The sequence below is a fragment of the Melospiza georgiana genome, chromosome 4 (genome assembly GCF_028018845.1).
Source record: "Melospiza georgiana isolate bMelGeo1 chromosome 4, bMelGeo1.pri, whole genome shotgun sequence".
NCBI classification, from domain to species: domain Eukaryota; kingdom Metazoa; phylum Chordata; class Aves; order Passeriformes; family Passerellidae; genus Melospiza; species Melospiza georgiana.
In genome coordinates this window covers 4,447,538-4,462,527 of record NC_080433.1, presented here as the reverse complement: position 1 = coordinate 4,462,527, position 14,990 = coordinate 4,447,538, and the positions used below count along the sequence as shown (strand labels likewise).

Below are 14,990 nucleotides of genomic sequence, written 5' to 3'. Positions count from 1 at the left end.
GTTAAGATCTTCCTGTCCAGCCATCCAACCTGTCCATGAGGCACAATAAATTAATGAAGTGTATGAGGCATTAACTGAGAGGAAGAAGACAGAAAAAAACCCCAAGTGGCTGATCTTATGGGATCTGCTTCAAATTAAAGTCTCTGCAGAAGGAATCTTGAAGCAGTCAGGGAAGCAGTAATGAGTTGTGTGGATGAGGTGCTGGCAGCAGAGAGCTCTGAAGAAACTCAGGGATGAGGCTGTTAAACCATAAACTCAAAAAATGAAGTTTGCTGAGGACCTGAGGCCTGGAGACTCTGTACATCCCCATGTGATTTCTTTAGGAAAGAGCATTTGGGCTAGGCAGATGTGTGTTGTGTGAAAGACCTAGTGTGGACCTTCTCAAGGAGAGATCATGTGGGCAGCACTTTGTTTTTTACTCATCAGGGATTAGATTCACCTGCCATGGGGCAGGCATCAAAAGACAGTTCTGCATGAGAAGTCTCTTGCTCTTTACAATGGTAGGGAAAAGAGGATGCTAAGACACACCTAACATAGGTAAAATGACATCTCTTTAAGCCTATTTTTTGCACTCATGGGGGTTGAAACCAATGAAGACACACCTGGTTGTCCTAAATTTTGAACATCTGAAGCCAGTTAAGGTGACTCCTTGATTGGGAAAGGGAGCAGCCTTGGACTGTGAATCAAATCTGTTCTGAATCTCTTCTGAGGAGATGCTGAGGACATGCAGCTGCTCCCAAATCAGGCTGTGTGTCCCCTTGCTATCAAACAAGGATGTTTTTATACATCCCTTCTGCAGCTTGTGACAGTGCTTTGCCTACCCTCAACTAGGATTCTACATATCCACCCTGGGCTTTACTTCCCTCTGTGTCTGGGTTGTGACTTTACCCTGTTGATCCACCTCTGGCACCTGCCAGGTTTCCAGGTCAGTCTTTCAGGATGCAGAGCATCTCAGATAAGGGAGATCCTATGGACCCAAACAATATTTTGGATGGAGGGGTCTTTTTCCTGAAGCCACCCACATCCTAACACCACTTAATGTGAAAGAGGGTCCTCTGGGGATCGGAACTCGATGATGTTTAAGGTCCCTTCCACCCCAGACCATTCAGTGAGTCTATGAAACAGCATCTCAGCTGTCTCCTTCAAACAACTCTGTATATCTCACAAGCCCATTTAACTGAAGCCAAGGGGTTATAGCTTATTTTTCCCTTCAGATGTATATCTGAGTCTGGAATAAACCTCCTTGCTAGTGCAAATTGGCACAGGCTGCTTGACACAGAGCCACTGATGGCCTGAGCTCAGCGGTTTATGCAGGACAAGATCATCCTGGTTTATGCCACTTTCTATTTAAAGCCAAATTGCCAGTCATTTTAATTGCTCACTGCTTGTGAACCCTAATACAAATTGACACAGTACACTTTGTTCAATTACTTGGAGCCCTGACACTTAAATAAAATGCTTTATGCTCTTTTAACCGTGCAATTTAGTGTCCATACACTTGCCCAGCATAAGTGAGATGCCACTAATTAAATGTACACCTGATATTCCTTGCTGGCCCTTGAAACCACTGGAGGTGCCTCTGTATCTTGAATTTTGTTGACACTGCCCAGAGAAGTTGCTGCTTGTTTTCACTGATTTTGGCCAAAGTTGCCCAAAACTTGGCCAGAGTTGCCCAAAATGGCAATTTCCACTTTCCTGTGTTTCACTAGCATCACAACAGAAAATGAGGGTCTGTTTCTCTTCTGAGGGAAGCATCAGGCAGAGTTTTTCTGAACTCAGACCTGAAACAACAGGCTGGCTGCAGCATGGGGCAAAATCATGTTGTGTTAAGTATTTCCCTGTAAATTAAACCAAAAAAGAAAGAAACAAGGTGAGTCATCCCCCTCCCTGCACTTGATGCTGATCAAAATTCCTGCAGGCAAGGGAGAAGTGGGGCAACAAAACTATAAAATAATGAACAATTAGATAAAGAGTGCACTTCTTAACACTTGTGCCCACTGCACACATTGTAAACAAAGACTTGAAATCTGTGTTCCCATTAATAACCAGACAGCTGAGGAATTAAAAATGCTGCCCTGAAAGGTTAACAGTCCCCTTCAAGTGTGTTTAAATTCATATGCATATCCTTGATGTCTTTTCTGAAGTAGTGAGATTTGATATAGTGGAAGTATAAATACATCCACTTCAGTGAGTGATTCTGCAAATCCTGCTTTGATAAGGTCTTAAATCTGTTGAGTTCAGAGCATAAAATTCTCTTGTAGCATCAGTGCTAGGTGGAAACAGTGCTTGCCAATTCCTTTTTTTTTTTTTTGCACGTATTTTTTATTCCCTCTTTCAGAACTGTAAGATACAGCGGTAAATCTTCTGCCAGCTAGTAAATATATGTGGTTATTAGATGTACAGGATTTAAATGCAAATTGGGCCAAATTGAACCTTGATGTGAATGAGGGGAGCCAGCCTGGCCAAAGAAAAGCTCCACACTCCTCACTCTGTATCAAGGCTCGAGTTTATTACTGAGCATGTGTTCATTTCCATTTTAATAATTGTTGCAATCTATCTACCTATCTTCTTTCTTTGAGGCCTTGATATGAATGTTCTGCAATAACTTGTTACGTGCAAGATAACAATGTGTTTTCTAGGGCAGGAGTAAATCCAATATAATGTTCCCCATCACAGCATTGTTCCTACATTGTTCCCTTTGATGATTCATAGGCATTTCACTGCACTGAACCATAAAGGGCTTGTTAATATCATGATTTAATAATATTAAACCTGTGTAAAGAAACTCACTGCAAGCAATGTGAAGCTGCACAAAGATGTTCCCTAAAAGTATAATGATGAAAATGCATAAGTGTAAGTGCTTGCTCTGCTGTGATGCTCTGGTTTGAGTGTGATACCAAAAAATATGTCTGGGTCGGGATTTACCTGAAATGTTTCTTCCCACACCCACCCAACCTTGCAATTAAAAAAAAAAACCCCAAACCCTAAACACTTTCTGATGAACAGGTGTCTTAATAATGATAATAATTGTTTTGTTCAAATATGACTAATATTGCTTGAAGACCTGAGGCTCCTCAAACTAGGAAACATCAGGTATTTTGAGAAATGAAAATGAGTTTTTTCACTATTTTCAAGTAATGAGATAATATGATTCTCATTCCTTCAGCAGAATAATTTGAAGGATGTGATTTTTCTGGGTTTTACTCCAGGTTATAAAACACAGTCTTTATCCAGTGTGCCCCTGCTAGCTGCTTTTGTGTTGGATTTATCCATGCTGCACAGCTTGGAATGTAGACACTGTTCATTTCACTTGCTCTGTCCATTCATATGATTTAAGAACTTTAGTCTTCCAAAAATGTTTGATCTCCAAACAGTCACCTCTTGGTTTTGTTGTTCTTTTTTTTTTCTTTTTGTTATTGTCATCCCTTTAGATATCTATTCTCTGAAGACTATAACTGAGTGGAAATGCGCTCTGGAAAAATCCCTTAATGATGCAGCAAATTTTCCTCTTCCAATGGAAGTGTTCAAGGTAAAAGATATTTTTCCTTTGCTTGTGAAACCTGTGATGAATAAATATCATGCCATGTTTAGTAGCTAACGTTAAACTTTCTCTGGAAAGGCCTTTGCTATAATACATAACCGTGGAAGGTCACAAGTTGGATGTTTGTATAAAATACTTTTTATGTGTGGACTTATTTCTTAGTTGGTGTTTTCTGGGGGCTGGGGGTGACCAGCAGGGATTTCTCCAGTTATTTTCCTGTGTCTTACTATGTTAAATCTCTGCAAAGACATCATACATAACTGTGAAATAGTAAGGCTGTGACTATAGAAGTTGACACAAACTGGACGGATTTCTGTGAGCCTTGCACCAAAGTTTTTACCTGATCACAAGCCACAAGGTAGAGAAACCTCCTTCAGAGACCTGTAGTAGAAGTGAGAGATTATTTTGTTCCTACATCTTGTTTTTTATAGTTTTTTTTTTAATTCTCACTCTGGTGCTTCAGCCCCAAGGCACTGCCTTTAATTTCCCGTGTAAATCTGCACTGCTGTGAACCATGGTGGCTCCAGCTAATCCTGATTTACAGCTGTGCCTGCCTGGCTCCAGCAGTTCCATCCTGGCTGGGGTGGGATGGGCAGTGAGGGGATGCCCAGGGAGGGGTGTGGGAGGACAGCAGTGCCCCCATGGCTCTGCTGTCACCTCCTGCTTGGGGACACCACCAGCCTGGGGACCCTCTGGTCCTTCAGCAGCACTGCACTGGGATGCTCCAAAACATCCCTGGAATTGGTGCAGTTCCTGTGTGGATGTGGCACTTGGTGGTGCCCTTGGCAGTGCTGGATTTGGATCTTGGAGGGCTTTTCTAACTGAAACAATTTGATGGTTCTGTTACTGGAATAAATCTCTTACCATGTCCCCATTCTGGCTGCCACAAAACCCCAGTGCCACCTTCACCCTCCCTGGATTCCATGAGGAATCCAGGCTCCTCACCCAGCTGGGATGCACTCAAATTAGCCACATTAATTAGGGGACACTTTGCTAATAGCCCAGGCTCATTGGCTGGGAGAAGAGGGAAGATTGGAGTTGGCCTTGGGCACAGATGTGGGTTTGAGGAGCCCTGTGCTGGGTTGGAAGTGAAGTGCACAGAGTTCTGGGTCTCTGCCATTTATCTCATCCAAGGCTTCCATCTGCCAACTCTATTAAAAGTTTGCATTGGCAGCTTCAAGATCAGAAATGCTTTGTGTGGGGCAGGGATTAAATCACAGAAGGGAATTTCTAATGTGTAAATTTTGTTCCTGTCTGTGTGAAAGAGTGAAGAATGTTTCTGATGAGGCTCATGAAACATCCTTTTTAAAAAAAAAAGTTTATGACTAACAGCTGTGTTGCTGCCTCTTCCCAGTGTGCCAGACTTATACCCACTTATTTTAATTATTGCATGCAGGTCATACATTTGAATTCATAAAATCCCAGTTGCTGTGCTGTGTGCTTGGAGCTTTGGAACTTGCAAAGATGTTCACCTTAGAAGACAGTGCTTGGAATGCTTGAATGGCCCAAGAGTAGAGTTACTTTGGGGCCAAATGTGGCAAAAATCTTTGGGTCCATGATTAGGTCAGTCGGATTTCTCTGTTTATCATAATGTGGAAGGTGAGCACAAGATGAACAGAATTCAGATTTTATTGCTAGGAAGGCAGGAGACTGAATAGATTTTCTGTGTGTGGGCATCACTTTATTCTGCCCATTTGGGGTGAATCAACCCCATTTTGTACATCTTAATTAAGGAGAAAAAGACAAGATGTCATCTGTGCCTGTGAGCAGGTCTTCTCTGGTAATGACTTAAACATGAGTTAAGGGTTTAGGAGACTTGGGAGTAAACTCAACAGATCTTGCAAAGAAAGCCAAGGATCATCTGTGGGACCTTCAAGCAGAATCCCAGATCCCAGCAAACAGTGTTGTATCCAAAGGTGTCTTTTATAACTTCCTTCTAATTTTAGTTTTTTAAGTTTATTTACAAACCCAGCACAGAAGTAGTGTCGCTACACCGTGCCTGGGGCTCCTTGATATTGTAGCTGTTTGTTAGATGAGATAAAAAACACAAGGTTTGACAGCTGGCAACTCTTAGAGATCTTCTGGAAAGCTGAAAGTGTCTACTTTGGCAGACAGACATGGTGACTGCACACTGAGCAGTTACATTCTGTTTCTTCCACATTTCCCTGCAGAATTCCCTGGCTGAGCAGGGTGGAGGTGTGTGCTTGCTCTCCATGAGCACGTCCCCTGGGCTGGATTGTGAGTTAAATCCATGTTGTCCTTAAAGCACTGCCTGAGTGAGGGAAATGTCACCGTGGTGCCATCCAGCTGTCCCCAGGAGGTGGCACTGGCAGAGCAGGGCCACGTTTGCAGGGTGAGGAGCAGCAGCTCTCAGGGGTCTGTCAGCCCGTTGCTGCTGTGACACTCCTCAGTTTGGTGTCACAGCGTTGGGTTCTGCCGGAGAGCTCAAAAACCATGGGTTTGAGCCTGAATTATCAATGCTCACAAGTGTGGCAGAGCTGAGCTTGGCACATGGTGGTCTTCAGCAGCAGCTCGAAAAACCCCTTGCAGAAGCACAGCCCTGATCCCCTCCTGGCATCCAGGGAGAAGACACCAGACCCCATGAGCTGGTTGCAAAAATCAGGAGAGAAAGCTGAAAACAGGATTTTCTTTTTTTCTTTTTTTTCCTGGTGCTGTTTTACACTTGGCCATATGTTGGAAGTGTTTGTAAAATGCTTTAGGATCCTTTGAGAAAGGAACATGATGTTTAACTGTCACAAAATGCTGCTATTATGCAGCTACTAAACATAGTGTTTTGCAAACTGCACATCCTGGAATAAATTTTCCTCCTCACGAAAGCTTTTTGCAATGCACCTGCTATTTTGTCGTTCCCTGCCTTTCAGAAAACATGTTGATCCTTGAAGAAAAATAAATACAGACAGGGTTTTCAAGGATGTTTGAATGGCTTAGGAGCACAAATCCTTCCAAAAGGCCACAGCCCAAGGACATGTGTCCTTTGCTGTGTCTGCTCTGATTTCAGAGTGCTGTTGAGATGCTCCCACACTTGGTTTGGTACAGGTCATAAATGATAGCTTGGGCTTCAGGTGACATCTGATAAAATGGTCAGGGCTTGCTGTGAATAAAAATGGTCAAAATGTTGCTGGGGCCTGATTGCAAATTAAGTGGAACAATTTCAGTGTTTTGCTTCAGTGCTGGCATTGCTGGTGCTCTCTAAGAGGGGGCCATGCTCCAAACACAGCCCTAATACTACAAACCAGTGCAAATTGCAGAGTTACAGCCCAGCAGCTTGTGTAAGGTGAATGGGTTTCATTTCCTGGAGAGAGGCAGACAGGAGATCCTGGATATCCTCTCTGACTCTCATTCTGCTTTCTCCAGTCTCCTGTGCCAGATCTTTGGGTGCCATGCAGATCTCATGGATCCTCACCTCACCTGTTTGGGCAGCTGAATCCTACCCAGGATTTGGGGTGCTCGTCATCTTTCCATGGATTTTGCACATTGGTATCCTGTTCCAAATTCCTGTGAAGTGAATCCTGATGCCTGGCTTGGATGGAGCTGTTATCAGCCACATCCCTAAACCACATCCTGATAAACTGCTTGGAGAGCACCTAGGAGAGAGAGAGGTGTTAGATACCTAATACAGGTGGAAGTTCCTGCTTTATAGCCTTTGGTCCCATTCCTCCTTTCCTGAAGTTGTTTGTTCTTTCCAGCTCTAAATCTCTCTAGCAAAAACCCTTCTTTATTATACCCAGCCCGGTGTTCTCCTGTTTCTGACTGGAGCTTCTGGATGTCTCCTGTTACCAGTTAAAAGTATTAATTAATACTAAAACTAGTGACATGGAAGGAATCAGTTGGGACAGATCTCTCTTAAAGAGACAGATGGAGGGACCATCCACCACCCAGGCAAGAGCTGTTCCTGAAATTCAGGACAGAGTGATGCTTCTAGCTCTACACTCACAAGCCTGTCAACAAATATTGAACAGGACTCCTTCCAACAAAAAAAAATAAATAGTTTTTTCCAGTGGATGAACAATGCATTTTAGTAGTGAGAGTAAGAGGAACATTTTCTCCAAGACATTGATTTTTTTTTTTTTTAAAGAAAACTGTCACATCATATATTCTGAAAAATCCTCTTTGCCCAGGATTCTTCTCCTGGGAAGCTGAGAGGCCTCAGAGAAAAAGGAAAACAATATTATCTCATTTGCTTCTCCTGTGTTTTGCTGCTTTGGAATGTGGTTTGGAGATTGTTTATCCAACAGGTGGTTGTTTGATTGGTTTCATGTGAATTATTTTAACTTAATGACCAGTCAGGGTCAGGCTGTGTCAGACTCTGGAGAGAGAATCATGAGATTCATTATCATTCTTTGTAGCCTTCTGTAAGTATTCTTTCTCTATTCTTTAGTACAGTTTTAGTATAGTATTCTTTAATATAATACCATAAAATAATAAGTTAGCCTTCTGAGAACATGGAGTCAGATTCACTCTTCCTGCCATGGAGGACTGCAGAAAATACCACAGAAAACAATATCTCTCAGAATTTAGTAAACATTGTGGGTGTTTCAGAGTGTTTTCTGTACTGGAAGAGTTGAAATTAGAGAAACTCATAGGATTTTCACTCATGGACAATCCTGACCTGGCTGCATGAGTAGCCTTGAAGCCCAACAGGGTTTTTGTGTCTTCATTCCCCTCAGTGGATGGGCACGTGCTGCTGCAGCAGTTTGAAAGGATTATGCCTTTGGTCTCCCTTGGAAGCCAAGCCCCAGTCCCGAGCTCCTTCATGCCCTGCTGGCCTGGCTGGCCCTGGCTCGGCACGCTGTGCTTTAATAACCCACGAGTTGTCTGCAGGCTGCCAGATTATTTATACTCCATCTGTTCTGCCTCATCTGTGGGCTCTCCAGCCCTTTTCCATGGCTGCTGCTTGCCTGGCTGGGACACGTCCATGGGGTCTTGGTTTGGAAAGCCAGGTGTCTGCTGAGGAAGGCAGGAGCCTCCCCTGAAATGGAAAATGTAAACCCCCTCCCTCTGAATTGTTATAAATTTGAAATTAAGGGGCTCTCAGGCAAAAATATGGGAGCAGGAATAACAGTTTTTTATTAGGGAAGAAAGTAAAAAGATAAAATAAACAATGCAGTAAACCAAAACAACACTGACAGAGTCAGAACCCAACCTGACACCCTGTGGGTCAGGGTCAGTCCCATTGGAATTGTGGCTCTGTCCTCCTGCAGTGTCAGGGGTGGTTCTGCTGGAGCAGGGATCCTGTAGAAAGGTGCAGTCTCTTCCTCTGAAGATCCAGTGGGAGAGGCAGCTGCTGTTCCTCTGGGGAATCCAGTGGAGAAGCTGTGCTGGTGTTCCAGAATCTCCAGATTATATCCAGGTAGGAATGCTTGGCTCCTCCCTCTGGGCTCCCATCTCCCAATGGGATGCTGTAGTTCTTATCAGTCATGCAGTGGGGAGGAGTGGTTGTGGAAGAGATAAGGAAAACTGCCCACTGAACAGAAGACAACTTGCATCCAGATGGCAGATAGAAGACAATTTGCTTGGCAATCCAGGACACGTGGCTTCCCAATCCCTCTGTTGTTCTGCTGTGTTTTTATCCACTCCTGCCTCAGCACTTATCTCTGTAAGAACCATGGGACACCACAGAGGGAGTCAAGAGGGTGAGATGCAGCCTGGTGCTACCTCTGTGAGCAGTGAACAGCTCTAACCCTCTCCAGCTCCCTCCTGACTGTCCAAGGCTGAGCAGGGATTTGTGTTGGGAGAGCAGTCCTGGGAGGTGGGAGAAGCCAAGCCCTGTCTGAGATGCCCCCAGGGTCTGTTTGGCAGCACCATATGAAAGTCAGGGTTGGGAGGGAAATGCTAGAGGCAGTTCAAGCCAAGCAGATGGGATGAGTGAGAACCAGGTCCCTCAACCTTCCTCATCCTCTGGCATATGTAGTTTTCTTCAGTGGGGATCTCTCAGGATGGGGAGAGGTCAGCAAAAGAGCCTGGTTTAGTTCAATCACTGCATCTAGCCTTGGTGTGAGGGAGTTGGTGACATCCTTAGCTCCTGCCTTCCATAACCCTGGGCAGTGTTTTCCACTGAGAGGGGCTGATGTGCACCTGCAGCAGCATCTGCTGCCATGTATAGGGTGGTGATACCTAGAAGCCACCCATTTTAGGGCATTTTGTGAGGGCATGTAGTGATAGGGCTTAAAACTGAAAAAGGGAAGGTTTAGGTTAGATATTAGCAAGAAATTAATTCTTCATAATAGAGAGCTGGTGAGATCCTGGCACGGGTTTCCCAGAAGTTATAGCTGCCCCATCCATGGAAGTGTCCAAGGCCAGGTGTGATGGGGCTTGGAACAACTTGGGACAGTGGAAGGTGTCCCTGTTCATGGCAGAGGCTTTGGAATAAGGTGACCATTACTGTTTCTTACAACCCAAACCATTCCATGAGTCTACAATTGTATGATCTAAAGGTGCATTAATGTCCTCCAAGAAAGCAAAAGCAGCTGTGGTCCGTAGCTGTTTTCCAAGGTGGTTGCAGCTCACAGTGTGCATTGAATGGGCTCCTGATCCCTTCTGCTCTCACAAATTCCTGTTGATTTCTCAGTAATGATTCCTGCCATGATGTTACTGCAGGCAGCCTGAGTCTGTGCTCACAGTTGAGGGGCTGTGTGTTGAGGGGGTGTGAGCAGAGACACTGCAGGTTTCACTCTGAGCACTCAAGGAGCTGTTCCCACCTGTGCCACCCTTTCTGTGTGACTTTACCCTCCATGAAAGGGGACCTGGGTGTGTAACACAACTGGGTGTCACCAACGCTTGTGAAGCACTGTGGCTCTGAGATGCTAAAAAACCCAAACCAAACTGTTCCTGGTTTTGGAAAAATTTGGGCAAAAACCTCCAAAGGGGCCCCTCCAGAAATCAAACCCACAGGGCCCCTGCCCTCAACTGGTTTGGGAAGGATTCTGAGAGAGAAGTGCGAAGAACCTGTTTATTTAACAGGCACAGCACCCCACCCCCAGCACACAAAATGAACAATATTGGGTGACAGCACTCTGAAAAGGATGACAAAATCAGAAAGTCGCTTTCCTGGGGGTGGTCGCTCTGTTATCAGTCCCTCTGGCACTGGGGCAGCTGCTGCCCAGAGTAGGCCCCACTAGGCCACAGGGTGCAAACTCTCCGTGTTCCCAGGTCCCAGTCTGGAGCAGGTTTGAGTAGATCCAAAAAAAGGGAAAGAAGAAACAGTCCAGGCAAAAATTTGGACTGCTTAGGTAAACTAGCTAATGAGCAGAAGCAAAAAGCAAAAGCAGCACTATGTACTGCCCCATCTCTGTGTCCCACCAGCCATGGGGGAGCAGCTGATAGCAAAACCAAAACAAAACTCTCATTCTTCAGAGCCAGTCTTGAAGGCACAGAACATTATATCCGGCATAAACAGAACACACGAATGGGGATACAAGCATCATAACATCACCCTAGGACACAAACACACCAAAAAAACCCCAAGTGGATGAATATCCATCTCATTTACCTCTGCCCATGCTTCCAGTGGCCAGGCAGAGCCAAGCAGGCGCTGTGTGGGAGGGGATCTTTGCCCTAATGCCATCTGCCTTGGCCCGAGCCGTACGGAGAAGGTGTGCTTGGATTTCGACCGGCTACTCTGCAATGTTGCTGTTTCTATGGTAACTATTTTTTATTCAACAAGAGGAGCTTAAAATCCGTAGGGCTAAATGCAATCCTCGGCAGAAGCATCTGCAGATTTTCAAGGGGCTCTTCAGTAGGTGCAGTTTGTAGCTGGCTCTCGTTGCTTCAGGGTTGTGGTGTCTCTAAAATGTCCCTCCCAGCGCCCTTTCCTCATCATCCCACCCCACATCTCTACATTTTGGTTTTCCTCTGATGGCTCTTGTCAGAGCAAGGGGACAGTTTGTACATGTTGGGTCTTACAGGGATTTCTGTCTCCCTGCAGAGAGTGCACCTTCAGGGAAAATTGCTCTGTGTTTAGCAGAGTAAGTTGGTGAATCACAAACAAGACTGATTCATCTGCAAATAACACAGAGGGTGCATTGGGTAGCGTTGCTTTCTTTATTTTCTCTTTTTTTTTTTTTTCTCAATTAAAAAAACAAATGCCAGATTCCTGTGGAGGCAGTTTAAGCACTGCTATTACTGTGTTTGTGACTGGTTCCCACACGTGAGCTTTGTGATTAAAATTAGGCTATTAGGAACAGCCAGTTTCTTGGAGAAATTAGAGAGAAAAGATGGAGGGGAAGTGATTTCTTCAAAAATAAAAACCAAATCAACTAATATGTTCCCAGTTATACCAGATGGGGCCTGCTCCTCTGTGTCCTTTATTGGGGTAAACCAGGAGAGATGGGACTGAAGGCAAGAGTAGTTCACACTGTTAAAGGAGGCTCAGGTCAGTAATTAATTAAGTGGTCAGTGTTTCTAATTAGCCTCTCAACCTTGCAGCTTTTCAGCATTCAGACTTAGTTCTGAATTTTACATGGAGTTGCAGTTTTGTAAATTGTGTGCATCTGACTGTCCTGGACCAAAAGGGCCCTGACTTCCAAAAATATTTGAAAATAAGCCTGAAATTTGAAAACTAGATGCAAATGCAAATTAGATGCCTTTTGCTCTTTTCATACGCTGTGTAAGCTGCTGTGTTTAAAATTATATTACTCCACTGGTCTTGAGCAGAAGGGGCTAAAAATGGACATGTCACAATCTGAAAGTGATGCCCTTCCTTGGTTTTGGGGACACAGATAAAGCAGCCAGCTCCATGAGAGTGCAGCTTCCCTGAGTGTCACAGACCAAAGCAGCTTAGCCAGGTCCCCCTGCTCTATCAGCTTTACCCAGTGCACTGTAAAATTACCTGAGCTCCACTCTTGTGACATGGACAAAATTGAGTTTATTTACAGCCAAATGGCATTTTTTTAGCAGAAATTACATTTGTAGCCCTGGTATTTAGCTACCAGGTTGGGCAAGTGGCAGTGATGATGATTTTGAAATTTCTGAGTTCATCACCTAAAACTAAAACTTCCTGACGTAATTATCAGGACTTAAGCATGTCACCCACACAGGTACTTCCCTATGGCTTACTCAGATCCTGAAGAGTTGCAATGCTTTTCTAAATCTGTTTGTGGATCTCTCTTGGAGTGACATTTAGGCTTCCATGTCACCTGGCATTTCTGAAATCCACACTGCTGGTGGCTTGTTAGCTGTGAGGGAGAAAATTATGTGGCTATCTCAGACTCTAAAGAAAGAAGGGAATAAACTCCCTAACCTGGGAATTTGGAGCCTGTTTCTCCCAGCACTATGGCTAACTTGTTAGTTGACCTCCAGATGTGCAGTTCCCAGCCCTGTGTGTGATGCTGGATGCAGTGAGCTGTTACAAAGCCCATCAGTAATTTTTGCAGGATAATTACAGAAACACAAGCCATGTAAAGATGGAAATCATGGTGCAGATGTGTATCAAAGCAGGGTTGTCTTTCAGGTGGCCCAGAGGGTCACAGCCTGTGCATTTGCAAATGCACCCCCTGCTCTAAGGCTGTGAGCATGGGGCTGAGTTTAATTGCTTTTTTTGGGATTATAGTGAGAGCTGTGACAGCTCTGGCTGTTGCCAGTGGGTTTGGACTGTGAGTGACAGACGTTCATTGAGGGCTTTTGCAGTGCTCCACTCATTACCCCTGAGCTGTAATCCATCATGTTGGAGACTGTGACCCTTGGAGTGAGCAGCTGTGCTGCCCGTGCCACGTTAATTTGTTGAATGTTTTGTGGCATGGTTTTTCACTTTGCTCTGAGGGACTCTTCTGAACCCTTGTTGACTGTCAGTCCAGGTCACTTGGCTGCTCCTCAGCAGCCAGAGGGTGTTTGCATTCCCCTCTCAGGGCTTGTGAACCCCAGGACAGGCATTCTGGTGTAAATTATAGAATCACAGAATCACTGTCTCATTTAGTTTGGAAAACACCTCCAAGATCGAGTCCAACCATTAACCCAGGACTGCCAAGGCCACCACTAAACCATGTCCCCAAATGCCACATCTGCACAACTTTTAAATCCCTCCACAATTCTTAAATCCCTCCAGGGATGGTGACTCCAGCACTTCCCTGGGCAGCCTGTGCCAGTGCTTGGCAGCCCATTCCATGTAGAAATTTTTCCCTAACATCCAGAGCAAACTTCTGTGTGGTCAGCCAGGCTGCTCCTGGGAAGCAGTGACAGCCAGCAGGAGTAAAAGCCCACCATGCACGAGGCTTTAAAATGCTCCAGCTGGTCAAAACTATTCTGCCTGTTGATCTCCATTTCAAAGGAAATTGAGTCACTCGGAGAAGTTGCTAGAAAATAATGGCTGGTGACATCCTCGCTGGTGGCATTGAATGCTGTGAAACAGCAGCAAAGGGTCGAATTCTGCCACCCATGATCATGTCAGGCATTTCTTTTGTTCGGCTGCAGAGCCTGGCGGGGACCAGGAGAAAGTCTCACCCCTCCAGTCCTTTCCTTGTAGCTGCTTTTATTAAACAGGCGTCGTTCCTGTCAACGTGAATAAAGGGAAGAGAGAGCAGTTCATTATCCAGTGTATCACTTTGAGTCTAATACTAATTAAAAGCTTTGCCATCACTTCTCTGGAACCTATTCTTAGAAATTATGTAAATTAATTGGAGTTTTGAAGAGGAGCATATGCCAAATCCTAAGTAATTCCCTGCTGGCTGAGGCAGCTCCAGCACTGGAACTGGAGAATGGCATCAGGAATCTTTTTTCTTTCCTTTTGTGGCTGCAAAAATATAAGGCTGCTTTGGTAAATTCTAATGATTCTCTTTAGCCAGTATATGAGACAGATCAAATATCCAGACCCTGACCATTTTCCAGAGAGGTGCAGTACAAAGACTTTTTCTCCATGAAAGCTTTTCCATTTCAAAAATGACATTTAACACAGAAAGGGTTTTACATCCTCAGCATTTCTCCAAAGAAATGCATGTTTCTGCTTCAAAGAGGATTTTGACCCTCAAAAGGGAGACGTACTTGAGATCCTGTGAACTCCCCTTGTGAGTTCACTCTTGCTATTAATTTAATGGGGAAAAATATTTACTTGCTGTGCTGAAAGACAAGGGAGATTTGATCCCAAGGTACACAGTGCTTTTGAAGTAAATTACTTTTAAATATTATTAGTGGGGTTTTTTTTCCCCCCATATGATTATTTTTCCCCTTTGAAAAAAAAGCCAAAACAAATAGAAGGAGAAACACCAAAGAAAATGGTTCAGATAAAAAGCAGAAGCAGTGTGGTTTGGTGTCAGTATATTTTGGTCTCAATCAACAAATCACTTTAAAAGTTGATTAAACTACTTGTGTGTTTAAAGATAAACATGATTAAGTACTTTGGTGGATCTTGGCTTATTACACATTGAGGCTGGATCTGAGCGTGAGTTGAATCATGGAGGGTTTGTGGGGAGATGCTGATTCCAGGAGCACATTTTGCAAA

At 44.4% G+C, this 14,990-nt stretch overlaps 1 protein-coding gene across 5 annotated transcripts in view; it reads left to right on the top strand.

The window, feature by feature from the left end:
- The window catches only part of SFMBT2 (Scm like with four mbt domains 2), a 118,043-nt gene that overhangs the window by 55,576 nt on the left and 47,477 nt on the right, over positions 1-14,990 (top strand). For all 5 annotated transcript variants that reach the window (XM_058022112.1, XM_058022109.1, XM_058022111.1 and 2 more), the window contains one exon: positions 3,432-3,529. In XM_058022112.1, the coding sequence (XP_057878095.1) occupies positions 3,432-3,529 (98 nt within the window). The remainder of the gene's footprint in view (positions 1-3,431; positions 3,530-14,990) is intronic.